The sequence below is a fragment of the Mesoplodon densirostris genome, chromosome 1 (genome assembly GCF_025265405.1).
Source record: "Mesoplodon densirostris isolate mMesDen1 chromosome 1, mMesDen1 primary haplotype, whole genome shotgun sequence".
Lineage (NCBI taxonomy): Eukaryota > Metazoa > Chordata > Mammalia > Artiodactyla > Ziphiidae > Mesoplodon > Mesoplodon densirostris.
This window is the reverse complement of record NC_082661.1, coordinates 507,407-528,751: the sequence shown is the minus strand read 5'-3', so window position 1 is coordinate 528,751 and position 21,345 is coordinate 507,407. Positions and strand designations below refer to the sequence as shown.

At 60.5% G+C, this 21,345-nt stretch overlaps 1 protein-coding gene across 1 annotated transcript in view; it reads left to right on the top strand.

Annotated features, from left to right (window-relative positions):
* The first annotated feature begins 6,294 nt into the window (after positions 1-6,294).
* Positions 6,295-21,345, top strand: part of ADGRA1 (adhesion G protein-coupled receptor A1) — a 34,233-nt gene continuing 19,182 nt past the window's right edge. The window contains exons 1-5 of the mRNA XM_060091557.1: positions 6,295-6,540; positions 7,235-7,427; positions 14,932-15,059; positions 16,460-16,583; positions 21,133-21,278. Coding sequence (XP_059947540.1) covers positions 7,425-7,427; positions 14,932-15,059; positions 16,460-16,583; positions 21,133-21,278 — 401 coding nt within the window. The 5' untranslated portion in view covers positions 6,295-6,540; positions 7,235-7,424. The remainder of the gene's footprint in view (positions 6,541-7,234; positions 7,428-14,931; positions 15,060-16,459; positions 16,584-21,132; positions 21,279-21,345) is intronic.

Genomic DNA, 21,345 nt, shown 5'->3' with positions numbered 1-21,345 from the left:
TGGGAGTTTTTACTCACAGTTTCAATTTCAGTACTTGTGATTGGTATGTTTATATTTTCTATTTCTTACTGGTTCAGTCTTGGGAGACTGTACCTTTCTAAGAATTTGTCCATTTCTCCCAGGTTGTCCATTTTATTGGTGTATAGTTGCTCATAGTAGTCTCTTATGATCCTTTGTATTTCTGTGATGCCCGTTGTAACTTCTCCTTTTTCATTTCTAATTTTATTGGTTTGAGCCCTCTCCCTTATTTTCTTGATGAATCTGGCTAAAGGTTTATCAATTTCATTTATCTTTTCAAAGAACCAGGTTTTAGTTTCCTTGATCTTTTCTATTGTTTTCTTTGTTTATATTTCATTTATTTCTGCTCCAATCTTTATGATTTCTTTCCTTCTACTAACTTTGGGTTTTGTGTATTCTTTCTCTAGTTGTTTTACGTGTAAGGGTAGGTTGTTTATTTGAGATTTTTCTTGTTTCCTGAGGTAAGATTGTATTGCTATAAAATTCCCTCTTAGAACTGCTTTTACCATGTGCCATAGGTTTTGAATCATCGTGCTTTCATTTTCATTTGTCTCTAGGTATTTTTTGATTTCCTCTTTGATTTCTTCCGTGATCCATTCATTGTTTAGTAGCATATTGTTAAGCCTCCATGTGTTTGTGTTTTTTACAGTTTTTTTCTTGCAATTGAGTTCTAATTTCATAGCGTTGTGGTCAGAAAACATGCTTGATATGATTTTAATTTTCTTAAATTTACCAAGGCTCTCTTTGTGGCCCAGCATGCGGTCAATCCTGGCGAATGTTCCATGTGCACTTGAGAAAAATGTGTATTCTGCTGCTTTTGGATGGAATGCTCTAAAAATATCAATTAAGTTTGGTTAATGATTCAGGTCTGGAAACTGGGCTAGTCCCTCAACATAAAACAGTCTGACCACTGGATGTTCCTGTTTCTGTCCTGACCTTGGGTTTGAGATCAGCATGGATGACCTCGATGCCAGCTGGGCAGGGGAGTCAAAGGAGGACAGTTTAAGCAGAGGACCCTGGTTATAAAGCCTCATGTTCACAGACGGCCTTGGGACCCACATTAACTTCTGAAAGTGAGGCATCTCCCTGTGCTTCTCACATGTGCAGAGCCAGCGTCAGGGCTGGGGCTCAGGTGTCCCTCTTAGTGGACCCTTTGCTGCCCTGCCTATGGTCAGCTGGTCCTCCATGGCAGAGCGTACCGGATGCCTCCTTGCCCAAGCCCATGCTGGTGTGTGCTCTCCACCAGGCACTTGCAGGTGTGTCCCTTGGTCTGTTGAACCCCAACTCCATGTAGAGGAATCAGACATCTCCAGGGCTGTCGTGCATGTCCAGGACTGCCCATGTGGGTGTGCAGCGCAGGCCCTTGGAGGTGATGATGGACAGAGGCTGGTTTACAGCTCAGGGTCATGGGTCCCAGAGCACATGTGGAGGGCCAATAGCACATTTGTTCCTGCCTCGAGACTGTCTCTAACAAGTGTTCTGTTTTTACAGTTTGCAAGGGAAGCTCAAATAGGCTAGGGATGGAGCTGTGTGTTTCCACCGCACGATGCCAGTTCTGGGTGCCGACGGAGGGTGCTGCCTTTGGGATGCACCACAGACCTTTCAGGGGATTGCTGTGGACACACTTTCTTGCCTCGCCGCACTCAGGGCTTGCTCCCAGGCCCCACACCCCTCACGTGTTGCAGAGATCCTTGGTCACCATGGCTGTCCCACTGATGGGCTAACCCAGGATATCGGGAGGAAGGCCGTGTCCTGGGTGAGAGGGTTGCAGCCCCCGTGTGGCCTCTGGGGAGACTGGGGGTAGGGTGGGAGCAGAGCTAAGGGAGACCGGCTGACCCCAGGAGTCCAAGCAAAGTCCCAGCCCATCAAGCTTTACCATGCAGCTAAGGGCAAGACTTCCCTCCCTACTGACTCCCCACAACACCAGCCATGACTCCACAGTGCTACAGAACCAGCAAGGATTCCTCAGGCCCCAGCCCTCCCCACATGGTCCCAAGTGGCATCCTGGGCTCTTCTTCCTACAGGAACATCCTCCAGGCAAACTGGTGCCCTGGCTGCACCCAGCAAGGCAGGATCTCCCCCACATCCTCTCAGCCTGAGGCCCGCCCCTGTCGCAGGCCTGTCCCCCTGCAGGCCTGGGTCCAGCAGACCCCGCACCCATGGGTATGGCTCCAGGATACTCTCCTGAAGGAGGGAAGGGTTTGCAGGGAGGGTTTGGCTCCAGGAGGGTCTGAAGGCTACGAAGGAGAAAAGAAGATATGATGTGAGGGAAGGAAGGAGATAAAAAATGGGGCAAATCGGGAACTGCCAAAAAGGAAAAAAGAGAAACAGGCAGTATGTTCGTGACATTTAAGCGTTGTTTTCTCCGAGTGTCCCCCGCCCTTCCTCTCCGTTCAAGTGTCTTCTCAGGGACCCTTTTAATGGGCCTGAAGGATGCAGCCAGGTGGGCTAGGGCTGAGAACCCCCAGGAGGCAGGGGAGGTCTGGGGCCTGCTACCAGCCCAGGGCACTCAGAGACAAAGGACGGAGCCCCACCGTCACTTTCCTGAACTCTGCTCACCGTGCGGTCACCCAACACCCAGGCTGACCTGTGGCCTGTGGAGCCCAAAGTGGGCCTGCTTGGGTTTGGCTACAAGGGCCCTGCACCCCTGGATGCACCTGGGAGCCTGGCAGGGATGTGCGTGGGCATGGAACCCCGCAATGCTTCTCAATGTGAACCCCCTGAGACACCTCTTCTGTGAGGGGACCACGAACCCCCGAGGCTGCCCATTGGTCACCGGTGGTCAGCGAGAAGTTGCATTGGGGGTGGCCTGGTCCTCTGGGGGCTCCGAGAGGCTTCAGTAGAGGAGGGGCGGCCATGAGACTAAGGTGCGTTTGCTAATTTTACTATTTGGTTCTCAGATTCGGCTTGACCTCAGGGCAGAGTGAACTTGTTGGCGTAAATCTTGGTTAGAAATGTTCTGCACAAATTCAAACTGACACTGTTGGGGGAGATGGCTGGTTGCCGTGGCAACCAGAGAGTGGTTTTCATTCCTCTCTGTGAGCTGCGGATGTGAGCGCGCGGCTGGGACGGGTCGGGTGTCCGGCCTCCGGGGCCAGGCTGCACGCAGGCCGGAAACACCACCAACGCCACCTCCGTCCAGCGCACACAGCCCCCACGAAACGGCCGGAAAGCAAGCAGCCCAAGGATCCCGGCAGTTTCCACGGAAGAGGCGGGTCCCCCGGCCTGAGACTCTGCAGCCCCGGGGCCATCCTAAGCGAGCACTTGCGCATGAAGCTGCGGCCAGACTCATGCCCAGGGAGGGAAGACGGCACCCCCGTCCCCCTGAGCTGACCCCGGCGCATCATGTGACCTGTGACCCCGTCCACTGTGAGGCCGTCTGAAGGAGCTCAGCAGCGTCACCAGGCTGTTTCCTGGCCTCGCACAAGTGGCCTGCAGGTTCCCAAAGCCCCCACCGACCCCCCTGGGCATGGGGACCAGGACCCCGGCCCTCCTGCCCAGCCCGATCCTCACCCCGGGGTTCCCCTCCCCGACGAGGCGGGACCCACACCCGCAGCCCCGGCTGCCCCTGAGCGCGTCCTGGCCACACGCCCACCCCGCCCCGGCCCCGCAGAGCCGTGGGTCACCCCTGCTTCAGGAGCGACTCTCCCTCCAAGGGTCTGGATAAAGGGCTGGGGGGCTGCCAAGAGGGGGTCGGGTGGGGGGCACGCAGCGTACAGACCCTCGGTGGCGGGGAGTCCTGAACTCACAGAATGTTCCAGAAAGGGGCCTTTCCTGGGGGGGAGGAAGAGGCTCAGTGCAGTGAGGGCTGAGAGCCTACTCGCTGAAGGAGGCACCTGTTTTACCGCAAAGAAGCCACACAGGTTTCAGGAGTGAGTTCTCGGTGACGGTGAGAGGCCTGTGCCTAGAAGACACATTTGGGACATTAGAGACCATAAAGGGCGGGGATCCACTGAACCCAGCTCCGTGGTCGCTGAAAATTCTAGAAAGCAGGGGCTCTGTTCATAGACGGCAGAGAAGCTCAGGGCACGGGGCAGAAGGCGGCCTGAGGCTCCCCAGCCCAGGCCACCCTGAGGCCCCAGGAGCAAACGAGGGTGCGTCTCCAGCCCAAAGCACGGCACCCATGACTTCCGGGACACGGCCCCGTCCACGCGGGTCCCTCTGGGTCCTCTGAGCGGAGGCCGTGTGACAGGGAGCAGGTCTGAGGCTCCTGCAGTGTCAGTGGCCGTGGGCACAGGGCCGACCGACAGCGCCCTGCTCTCCCCGCCCTGGCTTTGCCCCTCTGACCCGGTGGCCAGCAAAGCAGCCAACAGCCTCGGTTTCCCCATCTCGCAGGTGTGCTGCTCTGCGATGCGTACAGAGCCCGGTCACCGTGTGGGGCTGTGTGAGGGCATCACCGGGCCTGCGTCCCCTCTGTGGGCAGCTCTGTGCCAGCTCCTGGGCACTGGGTAGCCAAGCCCGAGGAAGGGCTGGTGCAGCAGCCCTGAGGGTGGCCCAGCTCCCCACACCGTCACAAAGCTCAAGGCCCGCAGCCGTGGCTCCCAGGACAGCCTCTTCCTGAGAGACGCCCCGCCTCCAACCCTCACCCAGGCTAACACTGGGATTCGGGAGCCAGCACCCACGGGGTTGGGATTAGCAGCCAGACAGGCCTGTCTGCCTGATGTGCCCCCTCGGGGGACCTTCCAAAGCACCCAAGAACCTTCTGTGCACCCCACCCAGCCCCCAGTGCCCCCCAAAGCACCCAAGGACCCTCCATGTGCCCCACCTGGACCCCTGGTGAGTCTGAAGCTTGATTAGCCTTTGCCTTTAGAGCCCGTGGGCCCCGGCCCTGGGCATACAGGGTGGGACTAAGGCCTGGGCTAGGAGGGGCTCCTCCAGGCCACCCCAAGCCAGGCCAGTGCCCCCCAACCCCACCATCCTTCTGCATTCCTACAGCATCTCCTGTAAGTTCTCCCAGAAGCCACCTCTGGTCCCGGCCCCCACCAGCTCTGAGGCTAGGATGGGTCACTATTCTCCGGCCAGGGCACAGGGACAGCGCAGGAGGCAGTGCACAGGACAGAGGGACAGCCCCCCACAGGGCCTCTTCCTTGTGCCCTCCTGCCACCTGGTCACCAGGGCCCCGTGATGGGTTGTTCACACCTGCCTTTCTGTCACCTCTGGTCTGGGAGCCCCTGACCCGTGTTCACCTGTGCCCCTTCCCCGGACAGTCTGTGGAGGCAGCTGCAGCTGGGCACAAGCCCCGTGGGGACCACCGCAGCCTGGGGGAGTCTGAGCAAAAGGCCCCCGATCCAGGGCAGGCCTTCCCACCTCCTCCACTGCCCCACTTGTCCAGGACCATCAACCCAGGCCCCCAGGGAGCTCCACAGCGCCCTCCAGCCCTGAGGGAGCCACCCCAGGACGCCAGGTGGGCCGGGCCTGGGCGTGAGGGCCTCCACTCAGCTCTGACACCAGTCACTGGGCGACTGGAAAATCCCTTCACCCCTCGGGGTTTCCTGTCGCTCAGCTGAGGTTCAGGACCCATCACAGTATCCCACAGCGGTGCAACGGGAATACGGGGAGCGATGCAGACGGAATGTTGGGAATGTTGGTGGATGAGGGACAGGGGCGAGGGAAGGCCCCACCCAGAGGCCTGCTGGCCAGGCTGCGGCCCACACCCCCTGCAGGCAGGTCCCGCTGTCCTCCCCTCCCTCCACACGCTTGCCTTCCTTCCTGGGCCCTGTCATCACTAGCTCTAACGCCCGGGCTGGGGGCTGGGACCCTGGGCTGGGCAGGGGTGTGGGGGCCTCTTTCTGCACAGCTGAGGCCTGTCTACCCTGGCAGGACCACTCTGCTGACTCACGCTGGCGTGGACTCATGGGTTCACCTCGGTGTGGCCATATTTGGATTTGAGAATATTTTAATATGAGGACTGTGAAAATTCCTGCAAAATCAATTTCCTTGGGTGTATTTCTGTTCTCAGAGCCCCAGTGGACAGGGGTTCCCGTAATAATAAAATAACATCGGCCAGTCCTCCTTCTGCCTTCTTCAGGGAGACGTGTTGTTGTGAGTTGTGCGATTCTCTTGGAAGCGAAGGCAAAACCGCCGGTTGTCTCTTTAAATCGGCTCTGCGGTGTGATGGGGCCCGCGGGCTGGCTGGGAAGAACCATTCCCACCCAGCCGCAGGGAGCTGGTCGCCGCCATCAGCGCCTCCCCCATCCCCATGGTTACGGCTCCTGCTTCCCGACCGACCGTCCCTGGTCCCTGGCGGTCGCCCGCCCGAGGGAGCAGGCACTCCTCGCTGGAGTCCGGGAAGCCGCCTGCTGAGAACGGCAGTGACTGCCTGCCCCTCCGGCTCTGACACCCTCCCCGGTGCAGAGCCCTGGCCGTCGCCGGGCTGCAGCCTTGCAATCTGTTGATCACTCCGCTCACGAGCTCCAGCGCTGCCCCTGGGGCGGAAAACTGCTCCTGGACCCGGGAACTCACCGCCTCTCGCCAACAGGAAGCGCAGGACCGCTGCCACTCCTGCTGTTTTTGCCAAAATAGGTGAGAAGTTGGGCTGCGTTTCTCCGGGGTCCGCGCGGCAGGTGGGCCCCCCGGGGCGAGAAGGCAGCAGGACCTGGGGGGAGGCGAGGTCGGAGCCCGGTGACCGCAGCAGACACTGCCCCGGCCGCTTCCTGGGCATCAGCGCCAACCAGGAGTGAGCAGTTCCTGCTCTTCCAAATGCAGATTCTCAACAACTTTGGGTTACACAGACGGCACGGAGCCACCAGATATACTGATCTGTGTGGGAGACGCCAGCCCGTGAGGTCTGGCCACGTCCGGGCAGCGGAAGCTTCGCCCTCCCAGGTCTGGCTGTCCGTTGGGGGTTATTGGAGTCTCTTGACTTAAACGGACAGACATGCTGTACGTGTCTTCTTCAGCCTGAGGTTGGGCTGAGTGTCTCGCACTGGGATGGCGAGCGGAGGTTGCTTTTTAAATATGGAGAAGGAAGTGCTCCCCGGGGGCACCGTCCCTCTAAGGCTCTGAGGCCCCAGGTCGTCCCCGGAGCCTCTCCCTGACTCAGATATACCAAGCCAGACACTCCAACAGGCTGGCTGGGTCGAGGGGAGATGAGATGGGGGCAGACTTTGGAAGGAGCTGCTGCCGGCTGCACCCAGGGGGCTGCCCTGTGGGTGGGGTGCTAGATGCAGGTGGCAGGGAGGACCCCCACCCGCCCTGACCTGCCCTGTCTTCGCAGATGGGGGCGGCCTCTCCACCCTCACCCGCCCCATCACGGTCGCCCAGGGCTCTACCCCGTGGCCGCTGCCTGGGACCTTGACCTTCTGGACGGCCATGGAGGCTGGCGGGGAGAACGGTGCGACGTAATCAGCTGTGCTGTTGGCACCACCTCCATCCCCTGCTCACACTTCAGTAACTTCGCTGTGCTCATGGTGAGGACACGCGGGGGCCGGTGTGGGGGGGGGGCGCCGAGGCTGCCACCACCACTCACGGATCCCCAGGCAGGGAGAGTGAGCTGCCTTGTGGTCAGCCGGGGGCGGTGGGCGCCTGCTGGTCCTGCGGCCAGGGGCCCTGGGGGCGGGGCCGGGGCGGGAGGGGGGCCTCGGGCTGCCTGCTCCATTGCTCGTCAGCGGCTGCTCAGCGTAGATCATACTAATTAGTGGCAGACGTGCTGCAGCGTTGAATCACTGAATCAGTGGAAGAGACAGTGTCCCACCACCACCCAGGCTCGACCCGTGACCTGTGGAAACCTCTCTGACCCCGGCTGGGGCCCTCCCTCTCCCAGGCCCCGCACACGGCCCTCCCGCTGCAGCCCTGCCGGCCCCCTTCCCGTCCGAAAGTTGGCTGAATGGCAGGGGATGCGGGTGGGATTCAGCAGCACGTTTGGCAAGCACAGAGGACGCCTCTCTCACCAGAAAAGGGGGTGCGGCCGGCTGTGTGGGGCTCGGCCTGCAGGCTCGGGGTGCTTCCCTGTGGTTGCTGCTGGTTTGGATTCCGGAAAGGGTGATGCTGAGTAAATCATGCATCGTGCGTGCTTGTGAGGGACAGCGGCCGAGCGCTCGCAGAGGACGCCGATGGCCGAGGACAGCGCGGCCACAGTGGCCGAGGCTCGGACACTGACAGTGGGTCGTCAGTGCAGACCCGACTCTTCACAAGCAGGGGTGTGTCTGAGTCACTTGCTCATTTTCTTCCTGTTGGATTCGAAATGTCCAAACAAGAGAGATGCTTTTTGCCAAAGGTCGGCATCATCTCGCAGAGCTGCCGCGCCACCTGCCTCTCAGGCGTCTGAGGGTGTGTGTTCCAGGCGCAGCCCGGCCCGCACCCCAGCTCTGAGCCGTCACCTGTTGCCTGCAGGCACCACCCCCCAACAAGCCAGGGCCTCCGGGTTGGCCGTGTTTGAAGCTTTGCATCCTCGAATTTAGATCCTCATTTGCAAAATGGGTCCTGTCATTGGCAGATGAAGGGTGAACGGGGGAGGGGGGGCAGCACCGCCCCCGGGGGCGCCACCGCACATGATCCAGGTGCCCCAGCGTCAGGCCCCATCTTTGCCTCTGTCTCTGACCCTCCAACCCTTCTGTGGAAACCTGCAGGGCCGCCCAGGCCGCCAAGCACCCTCCTTCCTTCCTCAAGTCCGTCCACACCCTCCCCCCAGCTCCCAGCCCGCTCCACGCCAGCCAGTCCAGGACTCTGGGAACCAGCTGGATTACCCTTGCCTGGAGAGCTTGGAATCTCAGCAGTTTGTTGGGTTTTTATTGCTAACAAATAACATTTACACTGGAGAGAGCTTCTGAGAGGAATAGAGATGCCAACCTAACGTGTGGTGCTGCAGTTCTGCTGCAAGCACTTTCCTGCCTGTGTCTGGGAGCCTGTGGGTGAGACGCCTGTGGCCCCTGGGGGCCGTGGGGAGGAAAGCCAGTGGGGGCAGCTCCGGCCCCGTGCCCCAGGGTGCCACGCTCCGGCCACCTGCTCGGGCCTGGCCCTGGCGGTCAGCTGCCCTGACCAGCTCCTGAGTGTGACGGCACCAAGGTGTCCTGGAGGCCACGACCCCGGTTTGAACCGTGCTGAGCCCTGAGCGTCTTCGGGCACCAGTGCCTCCTTCTGAGCGAGTTGCCTGTGTGCCCTCGGCACCAACGGGATGGCGAACACCCAGGCGCTCCCCTGGGGGCTGAGGGGCTGGGGGACCTGCACCCTGCCGCCTGGTCTCCAGCAGGTAAAGCCCAGGCCCCAACACCTGCCCAGCGCTGACCCTCACCAGAGTGTGAAACAGGATCTGACTGCACTGCTGCTTCTGCGACGATGCTGTTGATTCTCACATCCAAGCAGGTCCCCAAACGCGTGTGACTTTGCCCTCGTTTCCTCTCTGACCCTCACCGTTAGCGCAGAGAACAACGCTCTCCAAGGGAACAAAGTGACACGTCTGGAACTGGAGTACAAACCATCCAGGCCTGGGCACTCTGTCCTTCCTGATGTGGCATCCAGTGGTCCCGCGGGCGGTGCTGGCCCTGCCGCTGCTCTCCGGCCATACCTGTCACGGGGGATTAGCTGGGCGGCAGGACTGGTGTATGTGGCCTCCCCACGTGGCTTCCCCGCAGCCCCTGTGGCCTCAGGTTGGGCCCAGAGGGTGAGCCCACCCGCTCACCGATGCGGTGGCCTGAGTGCCACGGAGACCCGCTCGGCGATGGCACTTCAGTGTGGCCTGGGCCCAGGAGGCAGCCGCAGTGGCAGCCCTGCTGGCTTTGCATCTGGGTGACCTTCGCCAGGTCCTGCAGGGCCCGGAGCCGGGACAGGGTAAGAGGCCAGGCCGCCCCAAGGGCAGACGCCACGCAGGACGCCCCGGTCCACACAGAAGCACCCGCGTTCCAACAAGAAGGGTGGAAGTAACACCCCAGAGAGACCAGGGTGGATGCAGGGTGGGGCCGGGAAGCCGAGTGTCAGCAGGAGGCGGGAGCCCGCGGGGCACCCATGGGCTCCCCCTGAGCCCGTGGAACCCGGGCCACTCCTGTGGGTGGGCTCCCACTCCGACCCGCCACTGCCCACCTGCGATGCTCCAGCCTCAGAGCTTCAGCGAGTTCCTCCTGTTTGCTGCTTTCTCTTCAGTCCAATATTTAAATTTCTGACAACTCATAAAACCTGCCTTCACCTCACAGAGTTTGTCGCCCACCTCAGGCCTCCCCTATTGTTGATGGTTTTAAGCAAGTAACCCCAGTCCTGAAGGAAAGCCGTCGTATTTCTCAACGTCTTTTCTCCAAAGTTCTTCATAATTAGACCAGCCCACGCACCCTCAGAGGAAGATGGCTACAAACCACACAAATGCCCAATCGGGGCAACCTGTGCCCCGGATGCAGAGATGGCTCATCTGTGTCTGCCTCTCCCCTGGGGCTCCCTCAGGGAAGGCTGACAGGTCAGCAGGGTCGCCACTAAAAAGCAGACGAGGGGCCGCAGGCTCCACAGAGCTCAGTCTTGGTTGGGACAAGCCCGGGTGGAAGGACCTGCCCACCCTAGACACCCGAAGGCCCAGCCTGGATGCCTGGCCATGCGGGAGGGACCCCCGTAGACGGTCTGCACCGCGGCCCAGAGAGGCCAATTTGCCACTTTTGATCAGACAAGCGACACCTGACCTGACCTCTTCCCTCCTTTCTTCTTGTCTTTCTTAACATCCCAATTCGTTTGATTGCAGAACCTACCAAAAAGGACACATCCAACTAAAATCATAATGAGGTGTAAAGGAAAAGGGGAAATACAAACCAGGCAGCACGGGGACTGCCGCCCTGGGACCATTGCTCGGAGCCTTCAGGCTCCACGGGGAAGCAGGAGCCGGGGGTCCCCGGAGGAGACACACCTTGGCTGTAGCTTCTACCGCAGCCCCGCCGGTCATCCTGCAGGCACAGACTTGAGCGGGAATTGCGGGCTTCAGCCCCGCAGCTGGGCAGCACCGTGGCTCCCGGCAGCCGGTGTGTGGCCTCGTCCTCTGGGCGTTGCCTTCGCCTCCCCTCTTCCTCTGTGGGTCCTCTGGACCTCTCTCCAGCCTCTCTGCTCTGAGGTCAACGCGCCATCCACTGTCGCTGGTCCCCAGGGCACCACTGATTCCACAGCCTCTGACGGACTTGTCCACCTGGTGCTGTCTGACCACGTGCTGGACCATCATAAGGGTTTTGCCCGTGGAGCGCTTGCAGAGTAGCTTCTTCCAAGAGGAGCTCGTACATGTGTGAACTTTAAAATATGAATTACATCGCCATTTTGCATTACTTACTTTGAATTTTAAATGTCACCTCTAAAAATGTAGAAAGCACTGTTGATAACTCTGATTTGGAGAAAGGAAAAAAAAATAGGAGGCCAAGTGGAATTAAATCTCTGTTTCTCCTAAATCATATATCGTGGATGCAGCTGCTGCGGGGTCGGAGACCCCCCTCACCACCGTGAGAAGCCTCAAAACTGGGCCCTCGGACAAGAAGGAAGGGGTCCAAAGGCAGGGTGACCTCCGGGTTGGTCCAGTGACAGGCTGGGCGTCATCCTCAGGAAACGGCTCTGTGTCTTGAACGGATGCTCTGAGATGTTTTCCTGCTGCAGGAAAACCAGTTCTGGCTCTTACTAGGCTTAACATAAAGGGGTTTTGCGTGTGTGAATAGAAACTGGCATACAAGATGCTTTTGGAGGTAAGCTCTCCACCGAAGGTCCAGGAGCTGCATGGGCTCCCCCGTCGTGGGTCAGATGCACCTGTGGCCCTCGGACCCAGGGCATCAGGCCGTTGCTGTGGACGCTGCATCAGGAAGCAAGTGCTTGCTTTGTTCACCCCCCTCCTCCGCCATCCCTCCCCCAACCCCAGAAAGAGTCAGGGGTCTGACCTCAGTCTTTAGGGGCAGCAGTGCCAGTGACAACATCCGGAAAAGGTGGGGAAGGGGCTTGTAAGCCCCTCAGAGCGGGTGGACCCACCCCGGGTCCCTCAGCTCCAGGAGAGACACCAGGTCCTGACTGAGTCAGTGAGAGAACCGGACGGGCCAGACCCGGAGGGGCTCTTGCCTGTGGACATGAAAGCAGTAACAGAGGCCCAGGTGCACCTTTGTGAAGGCTCAGGGGGTCTCAGCCCCGGCTGATGTCACAGGAGGGACACACCATCGTCTCCCACGAAAAGGACGACACGCACAGGCCCAGGGACGCCGCCAGTGCCCAGTCAGACCTGAATCCAACACTCCTGGCTGATGACTCTCGGAAGAAAAGATCATTCAATAGCAGGACTTGACCAGGAAAACCTGCCTTTCCTCGACGTTTGCAGTGAGTTGCATCTGGCAGGAGGCTGGTGCCCGCGGAGCCTGACAAATGCAGAAACACCCTGGGACTACCGGGCCTCGTGAGCCCGCTTCCTGCCGTCGCCTGACGGCAAAGGCGTCAGAATTCAGGATGCGTGAGGGCCCCCGGCAGGCAGGACGCCAGTGGGAGCTGAGCGCCCCCGGGAAGTAAGAACGGCAGGCTGCCCTCTCTTTCTCGTGAAACATCTATTCTCCGCCAGGAGACCATCCTGCCCCTCGTCACAGAGGCCCGTCCTTGCCCAGACGGAGGCTCCTGGTTGCAGGATGGAGGGCCCAGCAGCCTTTGTGCTCCCCTGGGTGTGGCGTGAGCCCTGCCAGGATTTGACCACAGACCCTCCCCTGTGCCGAGCCTTCCCAGGCATCTGGAGTGGGCGGGACCTCCAGGTCTCCCCTGGGGACGTGCAGCCTCTGCGTCCCAGTCACCTTGAGGCTGGCGTCTCTTGGCTGCCTTTCCTCCTGAGCTCGTAATTCCGTGGATTTGGGCTGTGAGTGCAGCGTGCATCCGGCTGACACCCTGGGTATCCAGCCGGGAGCTGTTGGTGTTCTGTGCACGTCTACACCTGCCCTTCAGGCCTCCTGGCCCGTGGACGGTCAGGACTGCAGCATGAGGGCGGCCGCGGTGTCCGACCTGCGGTCTGCCAAGCGGCACAGCGCCCTTCTCTGACCGCCTGCTTATTCTGGGCAGGGCGCTATTTCTGGCTTCACTGGACAGCGGGGCCCCTGGGCAGCCAGACGCTGAGGCCCCCTTGGCGTCCAGGTCACTCCGTGCCTCTTCCCAGGTGACCAAATTCTCCTCACCAAAGTCCCCGCATTGGAGCAAAGTCGGGATGCAGAGGCCCCGGCTGAGCCCAGGGTGGCCGGGCCTCCAGGAACGTCCACGAGGAGAGAAGCCACCTGAGCCTGGACGCGCTGGCTTCCTGACTCCCGCCGTGAAAGGCCAAGGCCTTCTCGGGGTGCCTCTCTGCTCCCCACGACTCCATCCTGGAGGAGCCGCAAGCCACCTCCGCTGTCCTCACAGCCCAGGGAGGCACCAGTTGGAGCTGCTCTGGTCCTGGGGCGGGGGCGTCAGCTGTGGACGCCCCTGTGGTCTGCGGGAATGGGGCCAGCACGACGGCAGACCCCTAGCTCTGACCACCAGCGCCGTGGTCATAGCCGGCGCAGCTCAGGTGGTCCCACAGGGGACGCCAGGCAGCCCTCCATAGGCCCAGCTCAGCCTGTGGGCACTGGCCCCCAGTCTGCTCCCCAGAGCCCAGCATGTCCCCCAGGGCCGTGGGAGCAGAGCAGGGCAGGGCATTCAGGCTGGGGCGTCGAGCAAGGGCTCCACCCTCTGACCTGGGCAGTGGGAACCAGAGCACCGCTCAGCTTTTCCCTGGGGCGGCCGTGACAAAGTCCCACAGAGCAAGCGGCTTAAACCACAGTCCAGGAGGCTGGGCGTCCCAGGTCCAGGCGCCTGCAGGTTGGCTTCTCCTGAGGCTCCTCCTTGCAGTGTAGACGGCCCCTCCCGCCGTGTGCTGGTGCTGTGCTCTCCTCTGCCAGCCCCTTCTTACAGGGACTCTTGTCCCTTCGGTCAGGGCCACCCGAGGACCCTACCCAACCTGAGCCACATCCCTAAAAGCCATCCCCTCCAGATGGTGGGGACGACTCAGTCCACAGCGGGCTTCTCGTGTGACTCGACGACTTGTACCGCACAAAGCGTCCAGAGCAGGGCTCGGTGCGGGCAGAGGGTTGGAGGTCAGAGGTGGGTGCCTCAGGCTCTAGTCCCTACCTCCCAGCCTGGTGTGCCCCGATCCCCTCTGGGTCCTCCACCAGCCCTGGGGGTGCCCCTGGCAGGTGTGCCCGGCCTCGCCCTGGGAACGCAGCTCCGACACAGGGCACTTCTGGGGCTGCGTCGGGGGTTGGCCTCAGAACCCCAGTGCCTGACGTGGGGGACCTCGCTTACCTGATGAATAAAAAGACAGAACCTCCCTCGGCTCTGAATGTCCAGCCCGGGGCATTCTGCCCTCAGTCTTACATCCTCCAGGGAAAATGGATATCCTTTGAGCCCTGACCTTCAGCCCTTTACCTGGGCTGTGACAAACAGTGAAGGTGGTACACTGGGGTTCTCGAGCCTGTTCACACCTGCTGCTCTTTCCCCACTGACCTGAGTCACCTCTGGGCAGACTTACTGAAATGATACAAATTCTCCTGGGAGACCACTAAAAGCAGCATTGCAGTGGGTGTGAGGCCTGGAGTGGACTTGGGGGTAATCTGACACAAGCCTCGTGGGGGCAAGTTGTGCCATCATACAAGGGCATTGGACAGAAGTAGGAGCTGGGTGCCCACCAGCCCCCCTGGAGGGCGATGAGTCTGGAGGCCAACAGGCAGCACAGCAGGAGGCTGCCCTCGGGGAGCTGGCCGTCAGAGCCCCCAGCGTTGCCCACAGCTGGTGGGGGGCCCACAAGGCCACACGCCACCTGCCCTGAGTGCTCCCCAGGTTGGGGGCCCTCCCCTGCCCCAGGCCAACCATTTCTGCTGAGACCTGCGAACCTCCACCCGATCCAGGAAATGCTTCCAGCCCCTTGCCGGGCGGAGGCTGAACCTGGGGACAGCCCAGCCACCTTGGTCACACGGGTGTGCTCCATGTCCTTTCCAGGATTTGAGGACTGTCCTGTCCCTGCCCCAGTCCCCAGGGGAGTTCCTGCACCCCGTGGTGTATGCCTGCACTGCCGTCATGCTGCTGTGTCTGCTGGCCTCCGCCATCACCTACGTCGTGCACCAGAGGTAAGGCCCGCTCTGCCCCTCACCTTCGAGGGCAGGCTCTCTCCTGCCCTCACGTAGCAAGGAGTCCCTGGAAGGTACTTCACAGGCAGCCGACCAGCTTGAGCCTGCCCAGCACCCAGATGGCTCTGGCGGCCTAGGGTGGCCAGGTGCTGGGGGACAGCTTCGCCTTCCATCCCGGGCCTCCCCATGCTCATCAAATCAGCTGACACGCACTCTTTCTCCAATGGCACCGTGTCAGTTCAGGGGCCCTGACAGCCCATGGTCTGAGGAAGTTAGAGTAGCTGCAGAAACTTCGAGCAGCCTTGCCCTCTGCTTTTCATCTACAGGAGAGTCCAGCTGGTTTTCTACAGAGCTGGTTTCCTGGCCACATCTGCCTGGAGGGGGTGGGGCATCACTTGAAGATGCGCTGGGTAATGTGAGGAGGGGTCCCGGCCACCATCAGGGTCAAGTCCACGATCAAAGTCATGGGCAAAGCCTAGGCCATGGTCATAACCATAGTCATGGGAAGAAGCTTGGGTGTGCCATGGCCATGGTCATAGGTAGAGGCTTGGGTGTGTCCTAGGCCAGGGTCAGGGGAAGAGAGGTTTGGGCATGTCCAAGGCCAGGGTCATAGGTAGAGGCTTGGGCATGTCCACGGCCAGGGTCATAGGTAGAGGCTTGGGCATGTCCAAGGCCAGGGTCATAGGTAGAGGCTTGGGCATGTCCAAAGCCAGGGTCAGGGGTAGAGGCTTGGGCATGTCCGAGGCCAGGGTCATAGGTAGAGGCTTGGGCATGTCCAAGGCCAGGGTCATAGGTAGAGGCCTGGGTGTGTTCAAGGCCACAGAGGAGCTGTGGTCATAATCACAGCTGCAGGCATAGGCTAAGAAATTTCATTTTGTCCATCGCCAGGGCTGGGGACTGGTCATGGGTATGTTCACAGCCACAGGCAGCGTCCTATCCAGGTACAGGCCCGGCTACAGGGAATCATGTCAGAGACAGTCAATCACGGCCTCCTCCTAAGGTACAGCCTCTGCTCAGAGAGGGAAGAACTCTGTCTGGGGAACCAGGAGGCGGGACTGGGTTTCCTCCCCATCCTCCCTCTGTGACATTGGACAAATCATAGAGTCCCAGGGCCTCAAGGTCCTCATCTGTCCAGTGACCAGAGATCTTCCAGTCACAGCATTCCAGGGTGATTTTCCAACAAACCACCCAAGGCCACATGCTAAGGTGGATTCAGCGTGTCCATCCATCTTTCCCCAACCTGGTCTCTCTGGTGTGCTTTTCCCTGCCCGTCTCCGTCCCGCTCCGAGGTCTTCAGCCCATTCCCCGCGTGGACGGGACGTGGCATTTGGAGAAAAGGGTTCACTTCTACGCTCTGCCCTGAGAGGCCGGTTCCTGACCTGAAATCTCCGTTCCTGCAGCGCCATCCGGATCAGCCGGAAAGGCCGGCACATGCTCCTGAACTTCTGCTTCCACGCGGCCCTGACCTTCTCCGTGTTTGCTGGTGGCATCAACCGCACCAAGTACCCGATCCTGTGCCAGGCGGTGAGTACTGTTGGGTCTTCATTTTGCTACCAACTCTGAAGTGTTTGTCGACTCTCCTACCAAAGGGGAAATTTGTCATAACCGTCTTGTGTATGAAACCACCTTCAAGTGCTTGTTCAGGCTTCTTGTGAAGGGGACAGTTAAGCATCCAGTGCGTCTACACCTCTCCCACGCGAGTCTGACCGATTTGCTCAGCATTTGATCATGTCATTTAGTTTATTTTCCAATCGGACCAGTTTTCTCCAAGGCCTATGGTGACATGTTAATGAGACATTCATAGTCCAGAGCGGGGCTCATCACAGAAACAGGGACGCGACCTGCCTCTCCTGCAGAGACAGGTGGGGTAGGAGCACAGGGGTGGGACGCCCTGCTCCCGCGGCCCAGGTAAGAGTCCGGGGATGTAGGTGCCGCAGCTCCTTATCAGGGAGAGAGTACCATCACTGGCGGGTCGCCAGGGATTCAGGGCCATGGAAGAGACAAGCGGGCCCCACCCTCCAGGTGGGACTCGGCGGCCTTGTGCTGGGAGGCCTGGCCCTCTCAGGTGAAAGGGGAGCACAGAGAAGTCACAGAGGGTCTCCTTCCCACCCCACAGCCCCGCCTGGCCTTCCTTAAAAGGGGGGAAAGGGACTTCCCCGGCGGTCCAGTGGTTAAGACTCCGCGCTTCCACTGCAGGGGGCACAGGTTTGATCCCTGGTCGGGGAACTAAGATCCCACATGCCGCGCAGCACGGCCAAAAGAAGGCGGGGGCGGGTAGTACGAACTACCCTCCGGTCCTGACAGAGCCCAGAAGCAGGCCCTTCTGTCAACTGTGAGTCAAGGACAGAAGTCCCAGTGCCTTTGCAACTGGACATCGAGGCCCCTCGTGCTCTCCCCCTCCAGCCTCTCAGCAGCCCGCCTACTCCTGGCCTCAGCTCAGCCCCGTGGACAGTCCCCTCCAGGCGGGCAGACCCCTCCAGCACCCAGGCAGGGGCCAGGTGGGGCTTCCCCATGGACCACAGGGCATCTCACCAAGGACTCATTTGGTGTGTGTCCATCTGCTTGGGCCACGTGGAGGGAGTGTCTCTGCCAGCACCCACCAGGACGTCACATGCACCCCTCGCAGCCTTGGTTGTGTGAATTAAACAACAGTTTATTGACAGCCGTGAGGGCTGCTGCAGCCCAATTACCTGACCTCCATGCCCCCGTCCACACGAAAAATGACTTGTCCTCCTGCACAGACAGCAGCAGCTGGGCGACTCCTGGGTATCAGGGGCAAGAGGCTGCTCCCACAGGGGTACCTTGGGGAGGAATCAGGCTGTGATCTCCTCCCCCGACGCCCTCCCCCCTGCAAACAAGGTGCCAGAGCCATGAGACAGGACCCGGGAGCCCTGTGGCCCAGTCTCCCCACGCTCCTCTACACAGAAGAGAGGTCACTTTTCTGCAAATCCATGTTAGGGCAAACCATCCCATTGGGAAGCCTATTCTGCCAGCTGTTCCTGGACCCCAGCAGAAAAGTCAGCAGCACATCCCTGAAAACCACACAGAGGGGCAGACACACTTCCGGAAGCCTCTCGATAGCGTGGAAACACCCCTTGGGAGAGCCCCGGGAAATCCAATTTACCATTTGCCTGTGAACACCTGCTGAGACGTGGAGCCGTCTGGAAGCAGTGAAATGGATTTTGTTATCTTTATTCCACACTTTGCCACCAGCGCTCCACATGCCAGGACCCTGCAGTGGGAGCCCTGGGACCCAGCGGTGCAGCCAGCTCCAGGCACCCCCAGCCCCTCAGGTCATCACGGCCCTTACAGGCCTGGAAGCCCCGCCTCCCCCAACCGGGAACTGACCCCAAGACTGCGAGCCCAGACAGAGACTCCAGGGGCCAGGCGTCCTTGTGGCAGCCGAGGCCTGGCTGGTGCAGCTGGTTGGACCCCGAAGTGTGTGGTGGATGGGGGTGGACAGGCCTGGAGGGTCTGGAGAGGCAGGATCTTCAGAGGTCCTGTTGGTGTGAGACACGCTCGGTGCCCTTGTAGTGACAACCTCATGGCCCTGTCAGGGAGCAACCTCGGCTCTGGAGTCCGTGCTGGCCTGGCTTCCCGACCACGTTTCCAGGAGGGATCAGGGCCTTGCTCTCTGTCACAGACGAGCAGTAGGCCAGGTCTGGGGCAGTGAGAACGAGATTCCAGCAGGCCGGCCGGCCGTACGCGGGCTGAGCGTCGCCCACCGAGCGCCCAGAGGAGAGATGGGGAGAGAGAGCGGGTGCGGGGCTGGGTGGCCACAGCCGTGGGGCCGCCACTCGCTGGAGGAGAGAGAGCCCAGGGGACACAGCCCAGGACCAGGACGGTTGGAAGGTGTGAAGGTTGACATCCTGTGTCGAGCCGACCGGCCACGGTGCAAACATCTTTTTGGTCAAACCTCTTTCTGCGCACGTCCGTGAGGTGTGTCTGCATGAGGTGAACATTCGAGCCGTGGCCTGAGGAAAGCAGACTGTCCTCCCCAACACCGGCCTCATCCAGTCCAGGCGGACCTGGACAGAAGAGAAGACCCCCGAGTGTCCTGGGGCTGGGACCTCCGTCTCCCTCCTGTGGATTCGGGCTCAGACCGAAACCGCACAGTCAGCTGTCCTGCCAGCTGCAAATTCTGGGTGCCTCAGCCTCCGTGATCACACAAGCCAAGTCATTAGCGTAAATGTGGATTTGCTCCGGCCGGCAGCCAGCCTGCCCGCACCGTGACAGCGACAGCTCACCACCACCCGGGGCCTGACACAGACCCTGCAGCCAGCCCTCCTCATCCAAGTGTCACAGGGAAATGTGTTACAGAGACGTGAGGAAGGAGAGCAGCCCAGAGCTAAGGATGGCTGGAGAGAACGGACGGTTGTTATGGCGATGAAACCGTGGCTGCGAGTCTCACTGAAGCACTCCCTGACACCGTGGGCACGGGCGGCCGCTGCAGGCCCCGCTAATCCCTGTGCGTCAGCGCCAGCCCTGGGTCCGGAAGCACGGGCGGCGGCCGGCATGGCGGGGGGGCCGTCTGGACGCCAGGGTGACGACCCTGCGGTCGCTCCACGTGTCCAGTCTGAAGCTGGCGTCTGGCAGACAGAGTCCCGCTCTTCACACCTTCTCATCATCCACAAACTTGCACAGTCCGGGCGACGCTCGGAGCAGACGGATGAAAGGCAGACCTGGCTCCGCCACCTCCCTGCCCCCGCTCTGGGCTCCGGGTCCTCTTCCCGGCCTGGGACCAGCTCCAGAGGCCAAGGGTGGCGTTCCTCCTAAGGACGTGTCTCTGACTGTTTCTACTTACACGTGATGAGAGCCACTCTGCTGTCCTTCAGTCGAGGGCCAGGCCCACAAGGTCCCCTTTCCTCCTGTTTCTGGTGCAGGGAGTTCTAGCCCCTCAGTTCCTCATGCCTCCTCCTCTCAGCCAGGCTGGGGTGAGGCCGTGAGCTCAAGGCCCCAGGCACACACGGACCCATCACGAGGCCCAGGCCAGGCGGAGGGAAAGGCTGGGCTCTCCCACCTGCAGGGAGCCGTCTGAAACCGTAAACACAGCCCGGGCAGTTTTCCACCACCCCACAGCGTTCTCACCCATTATTACGGAGCCTTCTCATAAGTAAAAACGGAACCCTGGGGCTTCCCTGGTGGCACAGTGGTTGAGAGTCCGCCTGCCGATGCAGGGAACACGGGTTCGTGCCCCGGTCCAGGAAGATCCCACATGCCGCGGAGCGGCTGGGCCCGTGAGCCATGGCCACTGAGCCTGTGCGTCCGGAGCCTGTGCTCCTCAACGGGAGAGGCCACAGCAGTGAGAGGCCCGCGTACTGCAAAAAAAAAAAAAAAAAACAACTGAACCCTGGAGTTGATAAATCATTACAATGATGCGATGTTACCTTTACTCACAGAATCTCTGTATTCCTTAAACATTGACATCCTTACAATTACAGCCATATTTTACTTGTCATTGCGAAATGTCAGGTTATTACTTCAAAGGTAACCTCATTTAACAGAATCGGATGGAGATGACGGGGTGTGGAATATGTAATCAGCTAAGGCAGAGCCGCCGCCATGGGCGACTGGGGCTGTTGCCATAGTAATGAGCGACTCCGACTGGCAGGGAGTGAACTTCAGCCTCTGACCCCAAAGCGCTGTATCTCACCCGCAAGCCGCAAACACCGGAATCCCGGGAGACCCCGCTGCGCCATCGCCCCTCCCTTCCTTTGGTGGGCACCGGTGGGGCTGAGCCATGCCAACCACACGGACGTGTGCACCCGGCCCACGTGCAGGAGGATGTGCTCGCCACTAGGACCATGCCCAGAGGGTCGTTCACACACCTCTCTGCAGTACGGCCATGCTGACCCGTTCAAGGGTCCTGGCAGCCCACGGGACTCCCTTGAGCTCCAGCCCCTGTGAAGTGTGGCATCTGCCCTGAGGACCCCAGTGCCCCCTGCCAGTCCCACTTCCCGTCACTGTTGAGCTGCCTCCTGAGGACGCAGCGGGGAGGGGCTCGGACTTGGGGGAACGTGTGCTGGCGGGGGCAGGGCTGGGGGTGGTTGGCTCACTCGCTCTCTCCCCCCAGGTGGGCATCGTGCTGCATTACTCCACACTCTCCACCATGCTGTGGATCGGAGTGGCCGCCAGGAACATCTACAAGCAGGTGACCAAGAAGGCCCCGCTGTGCCCGGGGGCAGACCAGCCACCGCACCCCAAGCAGCCCCTGCTCAGGTACTGAGTGCGCCTGGCCGCCCCACCACCAGGCTCCAAGAGACCCCGGCCCTGGACCTCCCTCTGG